The sequence below is a fragment of the Pundamilia nyererei genome, unplaced genomic scaffold (assembly GCF_000239375.1).
Source record: "Pundamilia nyererei isolate P.nyererei 1_Seehausen unplaced genomic scaffold, PunNye1.0 scaffold00348, whole genome shotgun sequence".
Classification (NCBI taxonomy): Eukaryota; Metazoa; Chordata; class Actinopteri; order Cichliformes; family Cichlidae; genus Pundamilia; species Pundamilia nyererei.
Window position 1 is genome coordinate 291,285 of NW_005187749.1, and position 17,922 is coordinate 309,206.

At 41.4% G+C, this 17,922-nt stretch overlaps 1 protein-coding gene across 6 annotated transcripts in view; it reads left to right on the top strand.

Moving 5' to 3' along the window:
• Positions 1-17,922, top strand: part of nav3 (neuron navigator 3) — a 184,254-nt gene that overhangs the window by 63,326 nt on the left and 103,006 nt on the right. For all 6 annotated transcript variants that reach the window (XM_005752184.1, XM_005752185.1, XM_005752186.1 and 3 more), the window contains exons 4-5: positions 9,602-9,674; positions 15,578-15,752. In XM_005752184.1, coding sequence (XP_005752241.1) covers positions 9,602-9,674; positions 15,578-15,752 — 248 coding nt within the window. The remainder of the gene's footprint in view (positions 1-9,601; positions 9,675-15,577; positions 15,753-17,922) is intronic.

The window sequence follows — 17,922 nt, forward strand, 5'->3', positions numbered from 1 at the left end:
TTTAAAATTCGTCTCTTCTTAGTTTATAGGATTATAAACAATTTTTTTGTTGTTTCTTTAGCTGATCAGCCATTTTTGGAGAAGATCTTGGATATTTGCATTCAAAATAAAAGAACTCGCTGATTCTTTCCTGATGTCACTGATGTACGATTAGAGTTTGTCCAACTGTAGCTCAGACTGAGCCGTGCCCAAAATGAAAGAAAATAAAAGGGAGAACAGACGGATAAAGGGGGACAGATGAAATGACAGTAGGAGCAATCTTTGTGTGTGCATTGCATCACTGTTGTAATATTTTTTTATTACTCCATCATTGACTGAAGCGATAATGAGTTTTGACTCAAACAGCGAAAACAGATTTAAAGGGATTAGGCCAGACATTGATGAAGAGACTTTTTTATCCATAAAACATCTTTGTCTGCCTTGCTTTCACTCTCTCACACATGCAGACACACACCCCGTGTGTGCAGCAGATGCACAAAGCCACATGGAAGACCTCCAAGTTATTTGATGCTGTAAACACTGGAAAATGCGCCACCATATTTAATTGAGACATCCATAGATATAGGTTTGTGCTGGCACACACATGTTGATTATACATCATGTGTGTTTACGTGCTGACTGAGCTAGCGCTGCATCATCTTCAAAGGATTTTGCTAAAGCTATATAGTTTTATTTACAGGAATATGAGGTACGATGTGATAAAAATCAGGAACCACTTGAATTGAATGATTTCAGTTTGGTTTTCTTGTGTTAGAAAAGTTTTATGACACAGAGCTTCATAACATTTAGGCTGCTGTGAATGCAAACATCACCTCTGTAAGCCTGAGTGAGCTGGATAAATCTGGGTGTGTGAGGTTCACTCTTATGGTGATTTAAAAAATGAGCAACAACCACAGATCTTCAGCTACAGCAGAGAAGGATTTCAGACAGGGTAAGGGATTATGGCGACTGATGTTGTGATCAATATTGCACCAAATGGTTTTTCAGCCAGTACCAGATGAGAGGAAAAATTTCCTTTGCTGTGGGTTTTGACATGATGAGCGATGATCCCTGGATTATGAGACAGAATGCTTTAACCCAGCCTGCCCTTTGCCCATCAGCTACACTAAAGTTCTGTTTCATTTTATCCATTTTGATTCATTGTCTGTCAGCAGCTGCCTGCTGTGGATGCGTTGATAGTGACAAGATGGGGGTTTAGGACAACACCAGTGGAAGATGGAGTGTCAGACCCTAAATCTGATGAAGGGAGTTGATGCAGAGGTCACGGACAGCAAGAGAACTGGTTTATTTGAAAGAAAGGCTGAGTGGCTCTAAATCCTGAATGTGTGGTGAACCACTCTAACCCGTAGTATCCTTCAGGCCTTGGCTTTTTATGGGGGGGGAAAGAAAAATCATGTTTAATTCTGCTTGCTAGACGTTTGGACTACAAGTGGCCTCTAGAGAGCACAGGGATTTGGCTTTTTATCCATGTAAACCTTTAGATTTCAAAGCAGCAGTGATTAATAAAGTATGTTCTGGCTGTAAAAAGTATCACAACTATGTGTTGTCTCCACAAGTGAGGAGTTCTGCCTCATCAGGTTTCATGTGCCAAGAGGAATTAATAGGTACAAAAACAGTCTTTATCTTTTGCCACGTGGGGTGATTGGAAGAAGAGAGATGAACTTTGATACAGGGATTTCTTAGCTCTAGTTGGTATCGATTTTGGTCTTTTAGAGAAAAGTCTTAAAAGGGTGGCGCAGTGGTTTGTGTCTGCAGGATTTATTTGGATACACCTGAGTCATCAGTCACTGGACACGAGGGCGGATGGACACCTCCCTGTCGCTGGGCCAGGGGCCGGGGCGCTGATTGCCTCTCCCGATTTCCTGCCGCGGGGGTAAGGTTCGCCGGCCTCAGTCGGGTATGTGGCGGGGCGTGGTCTACGGTGCAGCTGCTGCAGTGGGCCGGACGCACCTGGGCCACATCCGCAATCACGCCTCTCCGGCTTAAACTTGTATGGCCTTACTTTTGTGCCACTATTCTGAGCGCACGTAAAAAAAAAAAATTGCAGGTGCAAGTGTTGCATTTTGAGAAATTTATTTTGAGCGAAGAAAGCACGTTCAAGCTTGATCAGCTGTTATTAGAATTTATTTAATATTACTTTCTAGTATCACAGGTGATGGCAGCTACATTGTAGCCACAGCCACCCTGGGGCGCACTGACAGAGGCGAGGCTGCCGGACACTGGTGCCACCGGGCTCTCTGACCACCACCAGTAGGCAACGGGTGAAGTGTCTTGCCCAAGGACACAACGACCGAAACTGTCCAAGCCGGGGCTCGAACCGGCAACCTTCCAATTACAAGGCAAACTCCCAACTCTTGAGCCACGATCGCCCCTGAGCCCCCATATACCAACAAGACAGTGTACATCACTGTCACAACAGCGTTTGTTTTAGTTCGAAGGCTTTATGGTTTTTCCTATAATACCTGGTGGTGTAGTCGGTGATTTTTTGTCAGTTCAGCCTTTTATATTATGTTTAACCCGAGAGACCACCCAGTCAGCTGGTGGGTAACAGGCATCTCCGAAAACGTTAGAGCACTTATGCAAATATGTGACGTCTTGATAAATCGAGCAGATATTTGAAGTTTACACAGAAACATTCTCGCATGAAAATATCTTAAAAGTTTATTTTGTGACCCAGACAGAGTAATATTTCAAACTCCGCCACTCTGTGTTCCTCCGCCACTGCCTCGTTTGAGTTTGGGACGAAATGGATTCTGGGATATTGCATTTCGTCATTTCGAGCTGATTGGAGACCAGAACAGCCAACCAGATTTTTTGCATCCAAGTCTGTGATTGGCTGGTTTTGTGGCACAAATATAACGGTGTAGAGAAAGAGTTGAACGCACACGGGCAGAAATGTTGATAGCGCGAGCAACACATGCAAAAAACTGAGGGGCTGCTGTTGTGTGTGTGGATAATAGCAAACACTGAAATAAATTTTTTGAACGCAGCAATGAATTTTTATTCACTCAAATTGAGCTTTTCTTCGCTCAAAATAAATTTCTCATCAAAATGCAACACTTGCACCTGCAAATTTTTTTTTTACATGCGCTCAATTTTTATTTTTATTTTTTTACGTGCGCTCAGAATAGGGCACAAAAATAACGCCATAAACTTGGTGCTCTGACTGTTGTAGGTTGTTGTTGTTGGTATATGTCCGACTGTGAGCTGCAGAGCTGCAGCCGAGGGTGTGAACAGCAACCGTGAATAAATATGTGGTCGGCTCCGTCACTCTCCTGACACAACGCACAAACAAGAGCCTCTGTTAAATCTCCCAGTGCTGCGATGGCCAGGATTGCAATTATGTTTCCATGTAGGTGTGGAATAACATAAATATATATAATAAATAATAAGGATTCATATAATGATTACTGGCTTCAAAATAAAATGGTTTAAAACAAAAGCTATAACTCTACTGAATCATGCCAAAACTTCACAAAATGGCTCTGTTTGTGAAGCTTGAGTCATCTGTGTTTTTGAAAAACGGACTGAAGGATGTAAGGTGGCATTTATTTTCCAGTGGAGATGTAGCATTTTAAGTAAAACCCTTCAATTACTTAGCAGTGCTCATGGGCTACAAAGCGCTAACGCCTGGTTTTCCAGTCTTGTCTTGAAGAAGGTTGTTTTCTGTCCCGTAGAAAGTGATAATTGAGGTGTTTGGCTCATTTGTATTTGACAGTTGCAATATAAGGGATAACACTTTCCAATTCCAACCATCATACATCAGTCACTTGATACTTTTAGAGAGGCCCAACGTGCTCCAGTTCACTTTTCATATGTAAGATGGGACTTCGGGGAATTGAACTGAAAACATGTACAGTAGATGTAGCCAACATCTAATGTTTGTCTTACTGAGTCTTACTGGAGTAGAAAGAATAGGAGAATGTACCACTGTAGAGTTGAATTTCTATAACTTTGCTTTTTAAACTGAAAATTTTAAGCAAAGACAAGATTTTTAACACAAGTACTATTAAATATTATTTTTATTTTGTGGTTAGAAAAATTCACAGGGTGTTTTAATGGAAGAAAGAACACCTCAAGACAAAAAGTCTCTAAACTGTTTGTGTAGTTTTGATTTATATGAAAAAGCAGTAGCCATAAAGTCCTCAAGTGAACATTTTTTTGTTTGTTTTGTGGTTGTTTTTATTTTAAGATGCTATTAAGGATAAAAAGGTGACGCATGACACAACAATGCCACATTCATCACAGATACGGCATTAAAAGCAGCCCTTTGTTGTAACATCTTTTAGAGCTTTCAATGCCTCACCATGATAGGAAACGTCTGGCGTATTTCAACCTGGTTTATTTAACATTAATAGCCTGTTTAATACGGCACAAAGTCTCATTCAAACTTTGCACTCTTCACCTGTGTTTGGGGAAATAAGGAAATCTGGTAACTGGAATGACTTTTGTGCCAACTGTATAAAGGATCTGCATGTTTCCGATTGACTAATCGCTATCTACACTCACTACATACACTCAACAAAAATATAAATGCAACACCTTTGTTACTGCTCCCATTCCCCATGGGATGGACGTAGAGACCTAAAATTCATTCCAGATACACAATATAACCATCCCTCCCAAACAGTGGTCACAAATCAGTCCAAATGTGTGGTAGTGGGCACATCTGCTATATTGAGATAAGGCCACATCAGGATGCTGATCTGACATCATGAGTAGTGCACAGGTGTACCTCAGACTGCCCACAACAAAAGGCCACCCTGGAATGTGCAGTTTTTTGCACTATTGGGGGTCTGGGGACCCAGAACCAGTAAGTATCTGGTGTGACCACCATTTGCCTCATGCAGTGCAACACATCGTCGCATGGAGTCGTCAGATTGTCAATTGTGGCCTGTGGAATGTTGGTCCACTCCACTTCAATGGCTGTGCGAGGTTGTTGGATATTCGTGGGAACTGGTACACGCTGTCGTATACGCCGGTCAAGCACATCCCAAACATGCTCAATGGGTGACATGTCCGGTGAGTATGCTGGCCATGCAAGAACTGGGACATTCTCAGCTGCCGTCTGCCCTGAACAATGTGAACCATGATTCATCCGTGAAGCGCACACCTCTCCAACGTGCCAGACGCCATCAAATGTGAGCATTTGCCCACACAAGTCTGTTACGGCGACAAGCTGGAGTCAGGTCAAGACCCCGATGAGGACGACGGGCATGCAGTTGAGCGTCCCTGAGACGGTTTCTGACAGTTTGTGCAGAAATTGTTTGGTTGTGCAAACCAATTGTTCCAGCAGCTGTCTGGGTGGCTGGTCTCAGACGATCTTGGAGGTGAACCTGCTGGATGTGGAGGTCCTGGGCTGGTGTGGTTACACGAGGTCTGCGGTTGTGAGGCCAGTTGGTTGTGCTGCCATATTCTCTGAAACGCCTGTGGAGACGGCTTATGGTTGAGAAATGAACATTCAATGCACGGGCGACAGATCTGGTTGACATTCCTGCTGTCAGCATGCCAATTGCACGCTCCCTCATTGCTTGTGGCATCTGTGGCATTTTGCTGTGAGACAAAACTGCACATTCCAGGGTGGCCTTTTGTTGTGGGCAGTCTGAGGTACACCTGTGCACTACTCATGATGTCAGATCAGCATCCTGATGTGGCACACCTGTGAGGTGGGATGGATTATCTCAATATAGCAGATGTGCCCACTACCACACATTTGGACTGATTTGTGACCACTGTTTGGGAGGGATGGTTATATTGTGTATCTGGAATGAATTTTAGGTCTCTACGTCCATCCCATGGGGAATGGGAGCAGTAACAAAGGTGTTGCGTTTATATTTTTGTTGAGTGTATATAATGATGGCTGCTTGTAATGAGGGGTGGCAGTCAAATGGTATGCTACATTTCCCTAAGTATGTTAGTGGGGGAGCCAGGGCTGCTCTTAGTCACTGATTCTGTTCATTATTTCTTTGGATAGAATTTCTAAGTGGGGACAAGGGCCAGAAAACTTCCACTTTGGTGGCCCTTGGTCTCATCTCTACTTTGTGTAAATCTTGTGGTTGTGCGGACTTCATCAGATGGTGGCCTCTAGCTTTCACTGGAGCAGTTTTCAGCAGCAGCAATGACAATTAGCACCTCCGAGTTTGAGGCAATGGTCGTCAGCCATTAAAGGGAAAAAACACTGACAATGACAGTCTGGCGACCTGTCCAGGGTGTACCCTGCCTCTAGCCCTAAGACAGCTGGGATAGGCTCCAGCGCCCCCTGTGACCCTGAAAGGGATAAACGGAAGTGAATGGATGAATGGACACTGACACTTGGGGTCAGGGACAGGTTTCTGCCCCAAATGGAGAAGTTTAAAATATCTCTGGGTTCACGGATGAGGGGAGAAGGGAGCAGGAGATTGATAGATGGATTTAGGCTTCACCAGTTCATCATGACAAAGAGACATCTGAGCACTTCATTATTTCTGTGACTTATATGATCATTGCAGAGGCCTTTGTATCACATGGACAAAATTTGAAACTGTTCTCTTCATATTTAGCAGGTTAGGGTTTTGTAATACAAATGCAAATAAAATGAGTGTAGCTCATTTGTGTTCCTTTGGCTTCACCTCAGCATCCAATGATTTTATACAAGACAGTGTAAGACAGGTGTACCAGGGAGTCCTCATCCTCAGAAAGGATGAAACTTGCATAAGTCGTCTTTGCCCTGCTGCCCATGTTACAGAGAATCAGGAATTTTGATTCGGACTGTGACGCTGTAAATGAAATGTAGCTTAATTCAAAGTTATTCATCGCAGAAACTTAACAGCACCCCTCATTCCTCCTTCCTCTCGTGTGTGTGTTTTACATGTGCACTCCTGTCACCCCTCAATATGTGCTCCCCTTTTTCTGCTTAAAGTATTTCATGATTTAGTAAAGTGTGCCTCATCATAATGCCCCATTTTCAAATGGCTTTTAATGGCTTATGTGGATCTGTGTGATGCCAGGATGTGTAGGAAAAATAAATTATGTCGGTTTCTCTAGAGGCTGTTACAGGATGCCACAAAGCCAATCCACCCACCAAACTAGCAGTTAAACATCGCCAGGACCCTGTGGAACATTAATGCTCCAGCCGTCATCAACGCCTTCAATCATTATTCCCCTTGTTTACGTCATTTTGCAGTTAATGCAGACTAAAAACAAACAGCGGTTATGTCTAAAAGTCTCAGAATTCATAGTTGGTAGACCACTTGAAGTCACAGAGGATAACAGCACAGGCTTGTTTCTGTGATGCTTTAAAAGCTGGCAGATCTGTCTCCAACTAAAGAGATTTACTGCATGTTTATGGGTTTGGTCCTTTTTTGTCTTTATCAGCTATTAAATCAGACTTCAAACACATACGTTGCCCTGGAGAAGATGCAAAGTAGTACAGCACTCCTTTGTGTTGTAAATATTTGCAACTGAATGAGCTGAGTTGAGTTGCTGATAAAAACGTCTGTTATCTCGCAAATGTTTTTGATGGCATATCTTTTGTACCTATAAGCTGTTTGTTTTGGCAGGCATTAGACTGCAAGAACTCCTACAACACACATCTTCAAACCTAATTAGACTGGCGTAATGAGACGAATGCTGCTTCGCACATGTCTCTCAACATGCAAACTTCTAAACGTGCGTCTGGAAGAATCAAACAAAGTTAACGCCAGAGCACACATGTTCGTCTTTGAGCGCAACATGTGGGGAAAGAATATGGAAACCGGGGTTTGTTGTGTGTGGGTGGTTATAAGTTGTGTCAGGCAGATGGAGAAGCTCCGTCTGTGAATTTGTGTCCCATGCAGCCTCCCATTGGTACAACCAGTATAAACATCATATTTGGGAGACAAGGTGGCTGCTAAGTGGTTGCTGTACTTCAGCAATGGCTTTTGAGGTGCTGTTTGAGCCTTTGAGTGGACATCACAGCTTCTTATTATTCAGTATACTTACTGCTTTTGGCGCAAATGATCTCTTTTTAAATCCTTTTTGCCAGCTAGTGGCGTCCTACAACGTCGTCCTGAGGGCATTAGTTCAAAGTCAGAGTAAAGAGAGTTCTCTGTCTCACCAATAGATGGGGCTTTCCTTAAGACAAACTGATGATCCAGCTTGTCTAGTGAAGTTTAGATCACCATTCATTTTTCCAGCAGTTCTGACAATCCCGTTCTGTTTGTTCCACAGTCAGGTTGACAGTGAGCATAAGGATCCTTTCCATCAGTCCAAAGCCTCATAATGTCCTGCCAAAAAATGATCTCTGATTAGTTTTGTTGTAAATGGAATCCGCATTAACCATAAAATTAATTGTGTCATCATACTATTTTAAGTGCTCTAGCTTGTGCTGCATGTGCGATTGTGTCAGCATGATGATTCATATGGTAAAAGATGAAGGCTTTCTGCAAGCCTTCATCTGTAGGATTTGAATCCATCTTACTTTATTGGAGAAGTTTAACTTCTTCACTCAGCTCACTTATATTGAGCCTTTTGTGCATTGCAGGGAGTGACAGAGTTAAAAGAAAATCTGTGGACACTACTGCTTCAAGTAGCACTCAGACCAGGGCTCTGCACCTGTGTGAGGAAAAAATCCACAGAGATGTTTTATCAATTTTTCTGAGGTTTTTTTTAGCTTCACCACATATGACCGCTGTAGCCCTGCCCTAACATTTAAAATATCAAGTTCCGTGTCTTGTTACATTTAAGCTGATTCCTTACTAAAAGACACATAACACATTGAAGACAATGCAGTTGCCAAACAGCCTGTGTACAGATATGACTCAGTGTCCTGATTCTTTTTGATGAAGAGAGAAAAGAATACAGAGCAAGCGCACATTTAAAAGAGAGAAAAAGCTAGCAGGCTTTAGAGGGCTGACAGGGAATTGCAGCTCATGAATCATCATTGCCCGTTGGACGTCTGGCTGAGTTGCCCAGCCTGCCCTTTGTATGGCCCTGACACACTGCGCTGCGTAAAGCGCTAAGACCTTTGGCCTGATCATAAAAGGCCTATTAAGGGGGATTGGCGGGTGGCCACCATGTTAATGAAGCGACCCGCTAGCTGCTGTCAAGGATGGCAAAAATCCCCCTCATAACTGCAGCCTCAGTGCGCCTTTGTACAGCTGAAACATAGGTGGCAGTTGTTGCCTACACTGTGAGCGTGGGCCACACTGTACTATTGTCATTGTGTTTATGTGTAAATTATGCGAATGCTTATTCCTGTGTTTGTCTCTGTTGTTGGGTTGTATGTGTCAAAGTACCACATATCTTTGTGTCTTGCTTATATATGTTAGTACTCTGGGGGTGTATTTCTACCACTTACCAGCATACTGTGTACATATGGCCTTGTGTCTCCCCTTGAATCCGTGAACATGACATGCAGCGGATTGTGTAGGTGGCGTCACACTGCAGTCAGTATGTCATGCGGCCTGATCCCAAGGTTGTGCGGGGGTCGGGTAATAACCACACAATGATGTTCTTTATGGGTCATAATGCTGATAAGCTCCATCCTCTGAGCCCTCTGCCCCGAGACATTTAGGCTCATTGAATGTTAAGTGTCATCACATCCTTTGTGCTTTGTGCTGACTGTCTGCCATCTTCTCAACAGATTGAGAATGTGGATGCCTGCCTCAGTTTCCTGGATGCCAGAGGAGTGAATGTACAAGGGCTCTCAGCAGAAGGTAGGAATAATACAAAATTTGAGGCCTGATTAAACTTAATTAAGTCGGTGGAGCAGCAGAAGAGAGATGTGGCTGTTGTATTTGTCTAATTTCTAAATCTGGAAAATTTATTTGGCTTCAATGCGACCCATCCTCTGTGGGTAGGTTTCCATTTCTTCACAGTACCAAATGTTTTCAGAAACCTGGTTTAAGCCTGTTTCCGAGACATGTGAGTGTACTTCACGGTAATGGAATTTACCACACTGGTATCATGACAGCTTTCACTATGGCAGTGTAGGCAGTCATTAGGGCATCAGAGTGGATTGTGGGAGGATAAAAACTGCAGGGCAGGATTTGCCTCCTGACCATCAGGGTACACAGTACATGCTTTATAAGACACGCCAGTCTTATGAAGCATTCTACTCTGAACAGCTTCTGCCAAAGTGAATGATTGTCTGAAACTGTCTCACAAGGCTAGGGTTAGACATTCCAAACAATATATTAAGAATACGTTTTACATTTGATTTGACTCTGCAGGGACACCTTAAGGTTCCATAAAAAAGTATCTGTATGTACAACTGCAGTCAAAATGTCTTCAGTACAGCAAGCAGCACATACAGTGCAGTGAAAACTTATTTGTGCCATTTCTGTTTTCTTTTTTTGGCATATTTGTCACACTTGCATGTTTCAGATAATCAAAAATCATAAATAAACTGTGATTAAGCATATTTTTTAAAAACTGAATTAAATTTTGCAAGCTACACCAAGGTATGAATAATTCTATTCTATTTAATGTTTATAGCACCGAATCACAACAAGAAATCACCTAAATAGAACCTTTCTGAGAAAGTGAAGTAGGATAAAAGATAAAATAGATCAAACGCATCATGCAACAATCTAAAGAAACTTAAGAACAGATGAAAAACAAAATCATTAACATCTGTCAGTCTGGAAATGGGTACAAAGTAATTTCTAAGGTTTTGAGGCTTCAGAGAAACAAAGTGAGGGCCATTTATCCACAAATGAAGAAAACTTTGGACAGTGGTGAGGATATCAGGAGTCACAGGCATCAGTGACTCATCCAGGAGGTCACAAAAGAACCCAGAACAACATCTATAGAACTGCAGGCCCCACAGTCTCTATGAAGGTCAGTGATCATGATTCAACATAAAGAGTTCCGAAGCAAAAATCACAGCTGACCACACACACAGACACACACACACACACACACTGGAAAAAAAACTACTTGATGATCCCAACACTTTTGGTAAAATAATCTGTGGACTGACAAGTAAAACGCAAAACTTTTTGGAAGGTTTGCATCCTGTTTCATTCATGCATAAAACTAACACAACTTTTTATAAAGAGAAAATCATACCAACAGTCAAACATGGTGGTGGTAGTGTGACGAGGCTGCTTTGCTTCTTCAGGAACTGGACAACTGTCTGTCATTGATGAAAACATGAATTCTGATCTCTGCTAGACAAGGAGAAGGACAGTGAAACACACATATTCACGTTTGAACGACTCAAAAGAACAAGATGGAGTTCAGGACATAAAATCTGATTGTGATGCTTTGCATGACTTTTAACAGGCCGACCTCTACCCAGCATCCTTCAGGTTTGCTGAATTAACAAAATGCTGCAAAGAAGAGTTGGCCAAAATTCTTCCACAGTGATGTGAAAGACTAATTTCAGTCTTTGCTGCTCAGCCAGTTAGGTTTGGGGGCAATTACTTTTTTCATATAGGGCAAGGTAGGTTTGCGTAGCTTTTTTCCCCTTAATAAATGAAATCGTTGTTATTGTTACGTTTCAAAGTACGGAGATCTTAAAGAACATTTAATAGTTTCTCTGTCAGTACGTATTGGGATGTTTATATCATATTCATAAAGGTTTATACTCACAATGCACATCTACAAGGACCAGTGCTTGCTCCGACCCATGTTGTTTCTGCTCCCTTTAAATATTAATGGGCTGAACTTTCCCTTGACATCTCGAGCAGCAGAAATAGCCTAACAGGCTGACACACTGACCGACAGCTCTAAATTCTCCATGCTCAGTTACAACACTAAAAACAGCAAAGTGACTTGCTGGGCTTGGAATTTCAAAGTGGGTCTGTAAATATATGGGCTATTTGGTTACCCTGTTCATTGCTGTTGCTGATGCATTTCATTTGCTGGCTTCTCTTGGTCATTCTTCTATTGAGCATGTGTTGGTTGTGTTTGTGACTTGAATGAGACAGCCGTGTCTGCCATCTCATGTCTAACTGAATTTGCCCAGGGCTTTCCTGGCAATATGCAGTCTTTATTATAGTTTTACAAGATGTGGGAATAAAATAAAGTGGGAGGCTTGATGTGCATACAGGAACCTAGAAACTACTTATTGCAATAGCTATTCCAGAAGTCTCCTTGCAGCTCACTGGTGGGAGGCTTTAAACCAAAGTTCCGGAAAAAGTCGTCTCATTGAAGAGTGTTTTAGTCCCCGTACAAACATTTCACCGAGGGGACGTATAGGCTTTAATGAAATTGAGTCCACACACTACAGAGGAGGATGATGGTGGCTTTTTTTACTAAAGACTTGAGACAAAGAAAGACTTCCAATTAAAATTCAATAACCTAAGATCTCCTGGATGTGTTGGCACAGTGGAAACTGATCCCAGACATAAATCCTCATGACTAACTAAATCTGACATTTTTGCAAGGATACATTTCAGTCATTGTTGCAACTTACACTATCATCACCTAAAGCCTACTTAGCATCCATACTAGTTGCACTAATATTATTAATATGTTTGAAATTGCAGCTTCCAATGTTTGCACTGCTACTGAGAGCATGCTGCTGTGTTGTCAACTTAAACATGTTATAAAGACAAACTTCATACACTAAAACACATGGTCAAGCTTGACCCTTTTGGACACAAAATATCTCAAAGCGGCAACATAAAGTTTTACCTCTTCAAATGCGATAATTATCTTCAGGAAGTTCAGTGTAGCATTTCCACCCTTAAAAGCAGGTGTAAAGCCCCCAAACACATGTTTCCTACACTTGATAATTGGTTACATTGAGGGGTACAGCAGGTCATTAAACACTCTTTCCAATGCAGGGTCTCACCCACTGAGGCTATTAAAAAGACAGGCTCTTTTTGGTTCCAGTGCTACCAGGAAACCTATAGTATGACCTACTCACCACATTAAAGTCCTTTTCATTAGTGGCTTTAGGACAAGATCAACCACGGGTACACACTTGTCCTCTAATCAGAAGGCAGGGCCCAAGCCTTTTAAGTAGAGGTAGGAAAGGTAGTAAGACAAAGCAGTGCAATGATGGAAAACGTGAAAAAATTTAAAAATACAATTATTTAGAAAAAGCTTACGGAAGTAAAGAGAAGGCAGAAGCTGCTGATGAGAAAAGTGAAGGAGGCAACACAGGCTATTAGTGATGACATGTGTTGCCTAGCCTCGCTGTTTCATTAAATAACTTCTTCTTTAAATGCTCCAGAGCAGCATTTCTCCTGCTGACACTTGCTGGCATGAAGCAGGTATGGATCTCTGACAAAAAATGTCTAATGTGAGCTTTACCAAACTGCCATCAGTGTCTCACAGAATCCTGCAGTCTTCTTTTTTTTTTTTACTCTAAATGGACAGAAAAAGGTGGCTCACCGGGAGAGTTTCACATCACATTTTGAGCCGGCACTCATACAGAGCTTTTGTTAGATGATAAGCTGAGTAATTTGTGTAGAAACTCTTGCCAGAAAAGTAACTGAAAATATGGCAGAATAGTGACGTCAGGAATTCATCTACATACCTAAATTCTAAACACAATTTAGGTTACAACTGTTAGTCCTGCTTTCCTAAACAACACAAATATTTTGAAGACAAATCAGCCTTTGGTTGTGCACATGTTCACAAAACGATTGCTGTATTTACAGTTTCACTGCACTAGAATAAAATGTTGGCCTGTGAACATAGTATGCATGGCAGTCATGCTGGCTCCAAAACATGTCTGTCATTGCCAATTACCTCTAAAGTCATTTGCAGGGGACAACGCTGTTACACGGCTCTTTTAACAGATCTGGGACTCATCCCCTGTCTAAATGGAAATTACCTGCTACATGATAATTTGAAAGAGGAACTAGATCATCCACCAAAAATTAAAAGCATGTGAAAAGACAACATCTTCTCAAAAGGGGGATAGAAATTAGCATTGCTGAATTGCGTGGTTGGTATTGTCACCTTGGCCCAAGCCTGCATCCTGTTAAAGTTTCTTTAAAGAAAATGAGCTGCTGAGTTTTTCCACAAAAGCACTTATTCTGTTGGATCGATAAAGCATTATTCTGCTTCTTGTCCTCAACAGTATCATTTCAGTGGGGGCTGGGGTTTTTTTACAAGTTGCAAAACAGTTTTAGTCCCAGTGCAGCAGAATCTGCAACGTTATTTTCCCTAAAGCACAGAAAGCGTTTTCTGTTCTGATTCTCTCAAAGGCCTAGTGTACATTACCACCTCTGGGTGTTAGAAAATAGGAAACGCCCCCAAGAGATTAATCTTCCCTAACTTTCACAGCCTCTGCAGCATAGCCACGGATGGCTGGGGGAATGTTTGTTCCTCACCAGATTGAAAAATGTAGTAAAAACCCTGTGTCAGCCACTGCCATTCTTCCCATTCCTCTGTGTGCCAGCTCTCACTGAGGGTTTGGTATGAAAAGCCCATTTCACAAACGGGTGCGTTAGCCAGTGATCAATTCTTTTTCCTCATCGCCGACTGGATCCTACTTCAGCACTATGTCTGTGTGTGTGTGTGTGTGTGTGTGTGTGTGTGTGTGTGTGTGTGTGTGTGTGTGTGTGTGTGTGTTGTTTGAGTTTTGTCTGAGATTAACTCAAGAGTGTTCAGGGTAAGATTTACACTATAGACTTATTGATTAGAGGATTCTTTCTGTTGCCTCTTCAGCATATTTAAGCAGTTACTTTATCTGCAGCTCTGCTATTTGTTGAAGATCCGATATCCAAAACGTGAATTCTATCTTATTATTGTTGTTTGTTACTCTTTTCTGCTGTGAGCTCATTTTGCAGCATGAATATGGTGATTCATACGTGGTTATCGGGGCCGCTGTTTTCTAGCTTGTTTCATTTTAGTTGTCATTCAGATAATAAAATCCAAACTGTTCATTCTTCCTTTTTATCTCACGCATTTGAATGGTTTTGCCTTCATCAGTACACAGAAATGTGTACCCTCACCCAGCAGCACATGCAGTCACTTCCTTATTTCATGGCGAGAGCAGAACTATAAACAAAGTAGCTCTTTTATATTTTTGGCTGCTTGTCCAACAGACTTGTGCCAGTAATACATCAGAGTAGTAGTTCCCTACTGGTCACCGCTCCTAAATTATCCAGCTGTGTGTAGCTCGGGTTAGAGATGCTTTATTTGGATCTGCAGTATAACAGCTGGACCTTCTTCTGAGCAGTGGCCTTAATCATTCCTGCTAAATACAGTTAAGTAACTGAAGTGCTTATTCTATAACTCTGTGTATCTTTATGTAATTGCTCTTTTTAAATACTTACGTTTGCTTCACAACAGCTGCTCTTGAGCTCTGTCCCTGAGTGTTTTTTTCTTCTTCCACAATCAGCATATGCTCGTTTTATAGTGCTTGAAAGTCAAAATACATGTTCTGGGAAAATGTTATCTTTGGCTGATTACTTTCACTTGCAGAAAATACTTTAATTCCAAGAAAATGCATAGGTAGATTTAGAGGATACATGGATGCAGGCAGATCGCACATGTGTGCTCTGCGTGTACGCTCGCGATGACTGAGATTGAGACTGAAGTCACATTTCTATTCATAGAGAATTTGATTCTGTAGGTCCATGGCCGTATGATGGAGGAATTGTTAAATAACTAACATGGCAAACACTTACAATCCATTTTTACCTTCCAGAAATCAGGAATGGCAACTTAAAGAGCATCCTGGGTCTCTTCTTCATCCTGTCACGCTACAAACAGCAGCAACAGCAACAGCAGCAGTATTACCAGTCCCTGGTGGAGCTCAGCCAGCAGACCAGCAGCACCGCATCATCTGCCAGCAGCCACAAATCACAAGAGATGCAATCCAGGTATGTTACACTAAACATGGACACAGATTTTCATGCAGATCAGTCTTTGTTTTGCTTCCCTTGTGCTGCCTGCCTGTTTGGGATGCATGCTTGATGTTGCAATATTCATTGATTTATCACTTTCAGATGCTCAATTAGGTCCTGTTACAGTTTTTCTAAACAGAAAACTGAGGGATGTGACCTCCTCTCTGCGGTGCAGGAAATGAATAACAAGATACAAAGATGATGATTAAGGTTTTTGCTGCAAGTTAGCTGACAGAAAGCAAAGAAGCTACATTAGTCAACTCAATTTGATTTATATACTGTAGAGCTTTTTAAAACAACACAAGCTGACCCAAAGTGCTTAATGAATTATTGAAATCTTAGTCTCTGATCTCACCACAAAACACACGCTCCTCACAGAGTTGAGAAACCAGACTTGGCACACAGGTACATCTCAGACAAGACTCAGGTTCTAATCTGACCATCCATTGAACAGAAATCTAATCTAAGCCTGTGAGCCCGTGTTTAACAAACACATGTGAGAGTATCATTGATCATTTTTTGTGCCTGACAAAACATAAATGCCAAACATTTGCTTTATAAGCACTTCAGTGCAAAAGCTGACAGCATCATTTAGTACTGCCTAATAAGGTAGCAATAATAAGCTAGAAGATGTTGCAGAGCTGTTTCATGGCTTTTCATCAGGTGAGTACCCCAGAGGTGTTTAATATGACGATGCTTGTTGTATGTTTATTTAGAAATACAGTATAAGAAGACGTGGATTATACAGCAGAAGTGTTGGCCTACAGAGGGATGAGCGCTGTAAAAGGCAGCAGAAGCAAAGAAGGACTGTACTTGTGTGATGTAAATAGACACAGCAGCATTTAAAAGAAGGCCTGAGATGCCACACATGAGCAGCATTCCCCCCAGATCGAGTTACTACACAGCCACACGGTTTGGCTGCGATGTTTTCTATTAGTGTGTGACTGTAGAGAGAGAATATATGCATTAAACCAGTGCAATAACAGCGTTAAGTCTCAGTATTTAAGGAGTGGGCATGTGGGTAAGATGATACTGTTGAGAGCTTTGACTTCACTGTGTTTGGTTGAGTTAGGAGATGGTGGCAGTGGGGTCAGTGTATCATGTGTTAGGGGGGTTATTAGGGGCACAGCTGCCTCCCATTCCCACCCTCTTTATTCACCCCCACAACAGGTGGTGAATGCTCTCACTCTCTCTCTTTTGAACACACACACACAAAACAGCGAATTGTTGGAAGCACATCGCTGTGTCAATCTAGTTTCAGACTTGACGAATCAATACATACACACTTAATGAGCCATTACAGAAGCTGCACATTTCCTCATCTTTTTTTAGTTTAGATCTCAAGAAAGAATTTGTTTCAACCAAAGAAGTGTCTCAGATGATTTCCATGTAGACCCTCACTGTCTCTCTTCTGCACTAATAAGTGAATAATGTTGAAGGCCACAGTGGAGGTCAGTAGAGATGGCACGATACCACTTTTTTATGTCCGATACCGATATCATAAATTTGGATATCTGCCGATACCGATATGAATCCGATATAGTGTTTTTTAATCAATAAAACTGTTTTTTTAATATCTTGCTGCATTTTGTATAAGTTCATACTCAAGTTTAAACAAACACTAAAGCTATTCTGTTATACCTGTATGTAAAAAATACACTGCATCCAAAATATTTTATAGTTCAGCAACACTGATCAATCTAATAACCTTAAACCTGCACCATCCTCCCTATTCTGGTATTTTAAAGAGTACTTAGTGGAAATATTAAGCAACCTAACTAATAGGGTTGCAAACTTCCAGCAAAAAAAAATAGGGAACCACCCCCCACCCTCCACCTCATGATGCTTAATTGATGTAATCAACTTTAATTTAATGCACGTGTAAAAAAATAAATAAAAAATGCACAGAAATCTATTATTTTTCCACAATAATTAAATAGATTCAACATCTTTCTTCAACAGAACTGCAGACTGCACAGATGATACCTTCCCAAAGGAAAAAGTACTATAGCTTACTAGGGTATATTAGACTTAATAGTTACTATATACAGTAATGGACTTCTATATGTTTTACATTGGGTGTCAGATTCAGATAATTATTTATTAAAAGCTATACATTTTAAATGAGAATAAGAAAGAAAAGTAT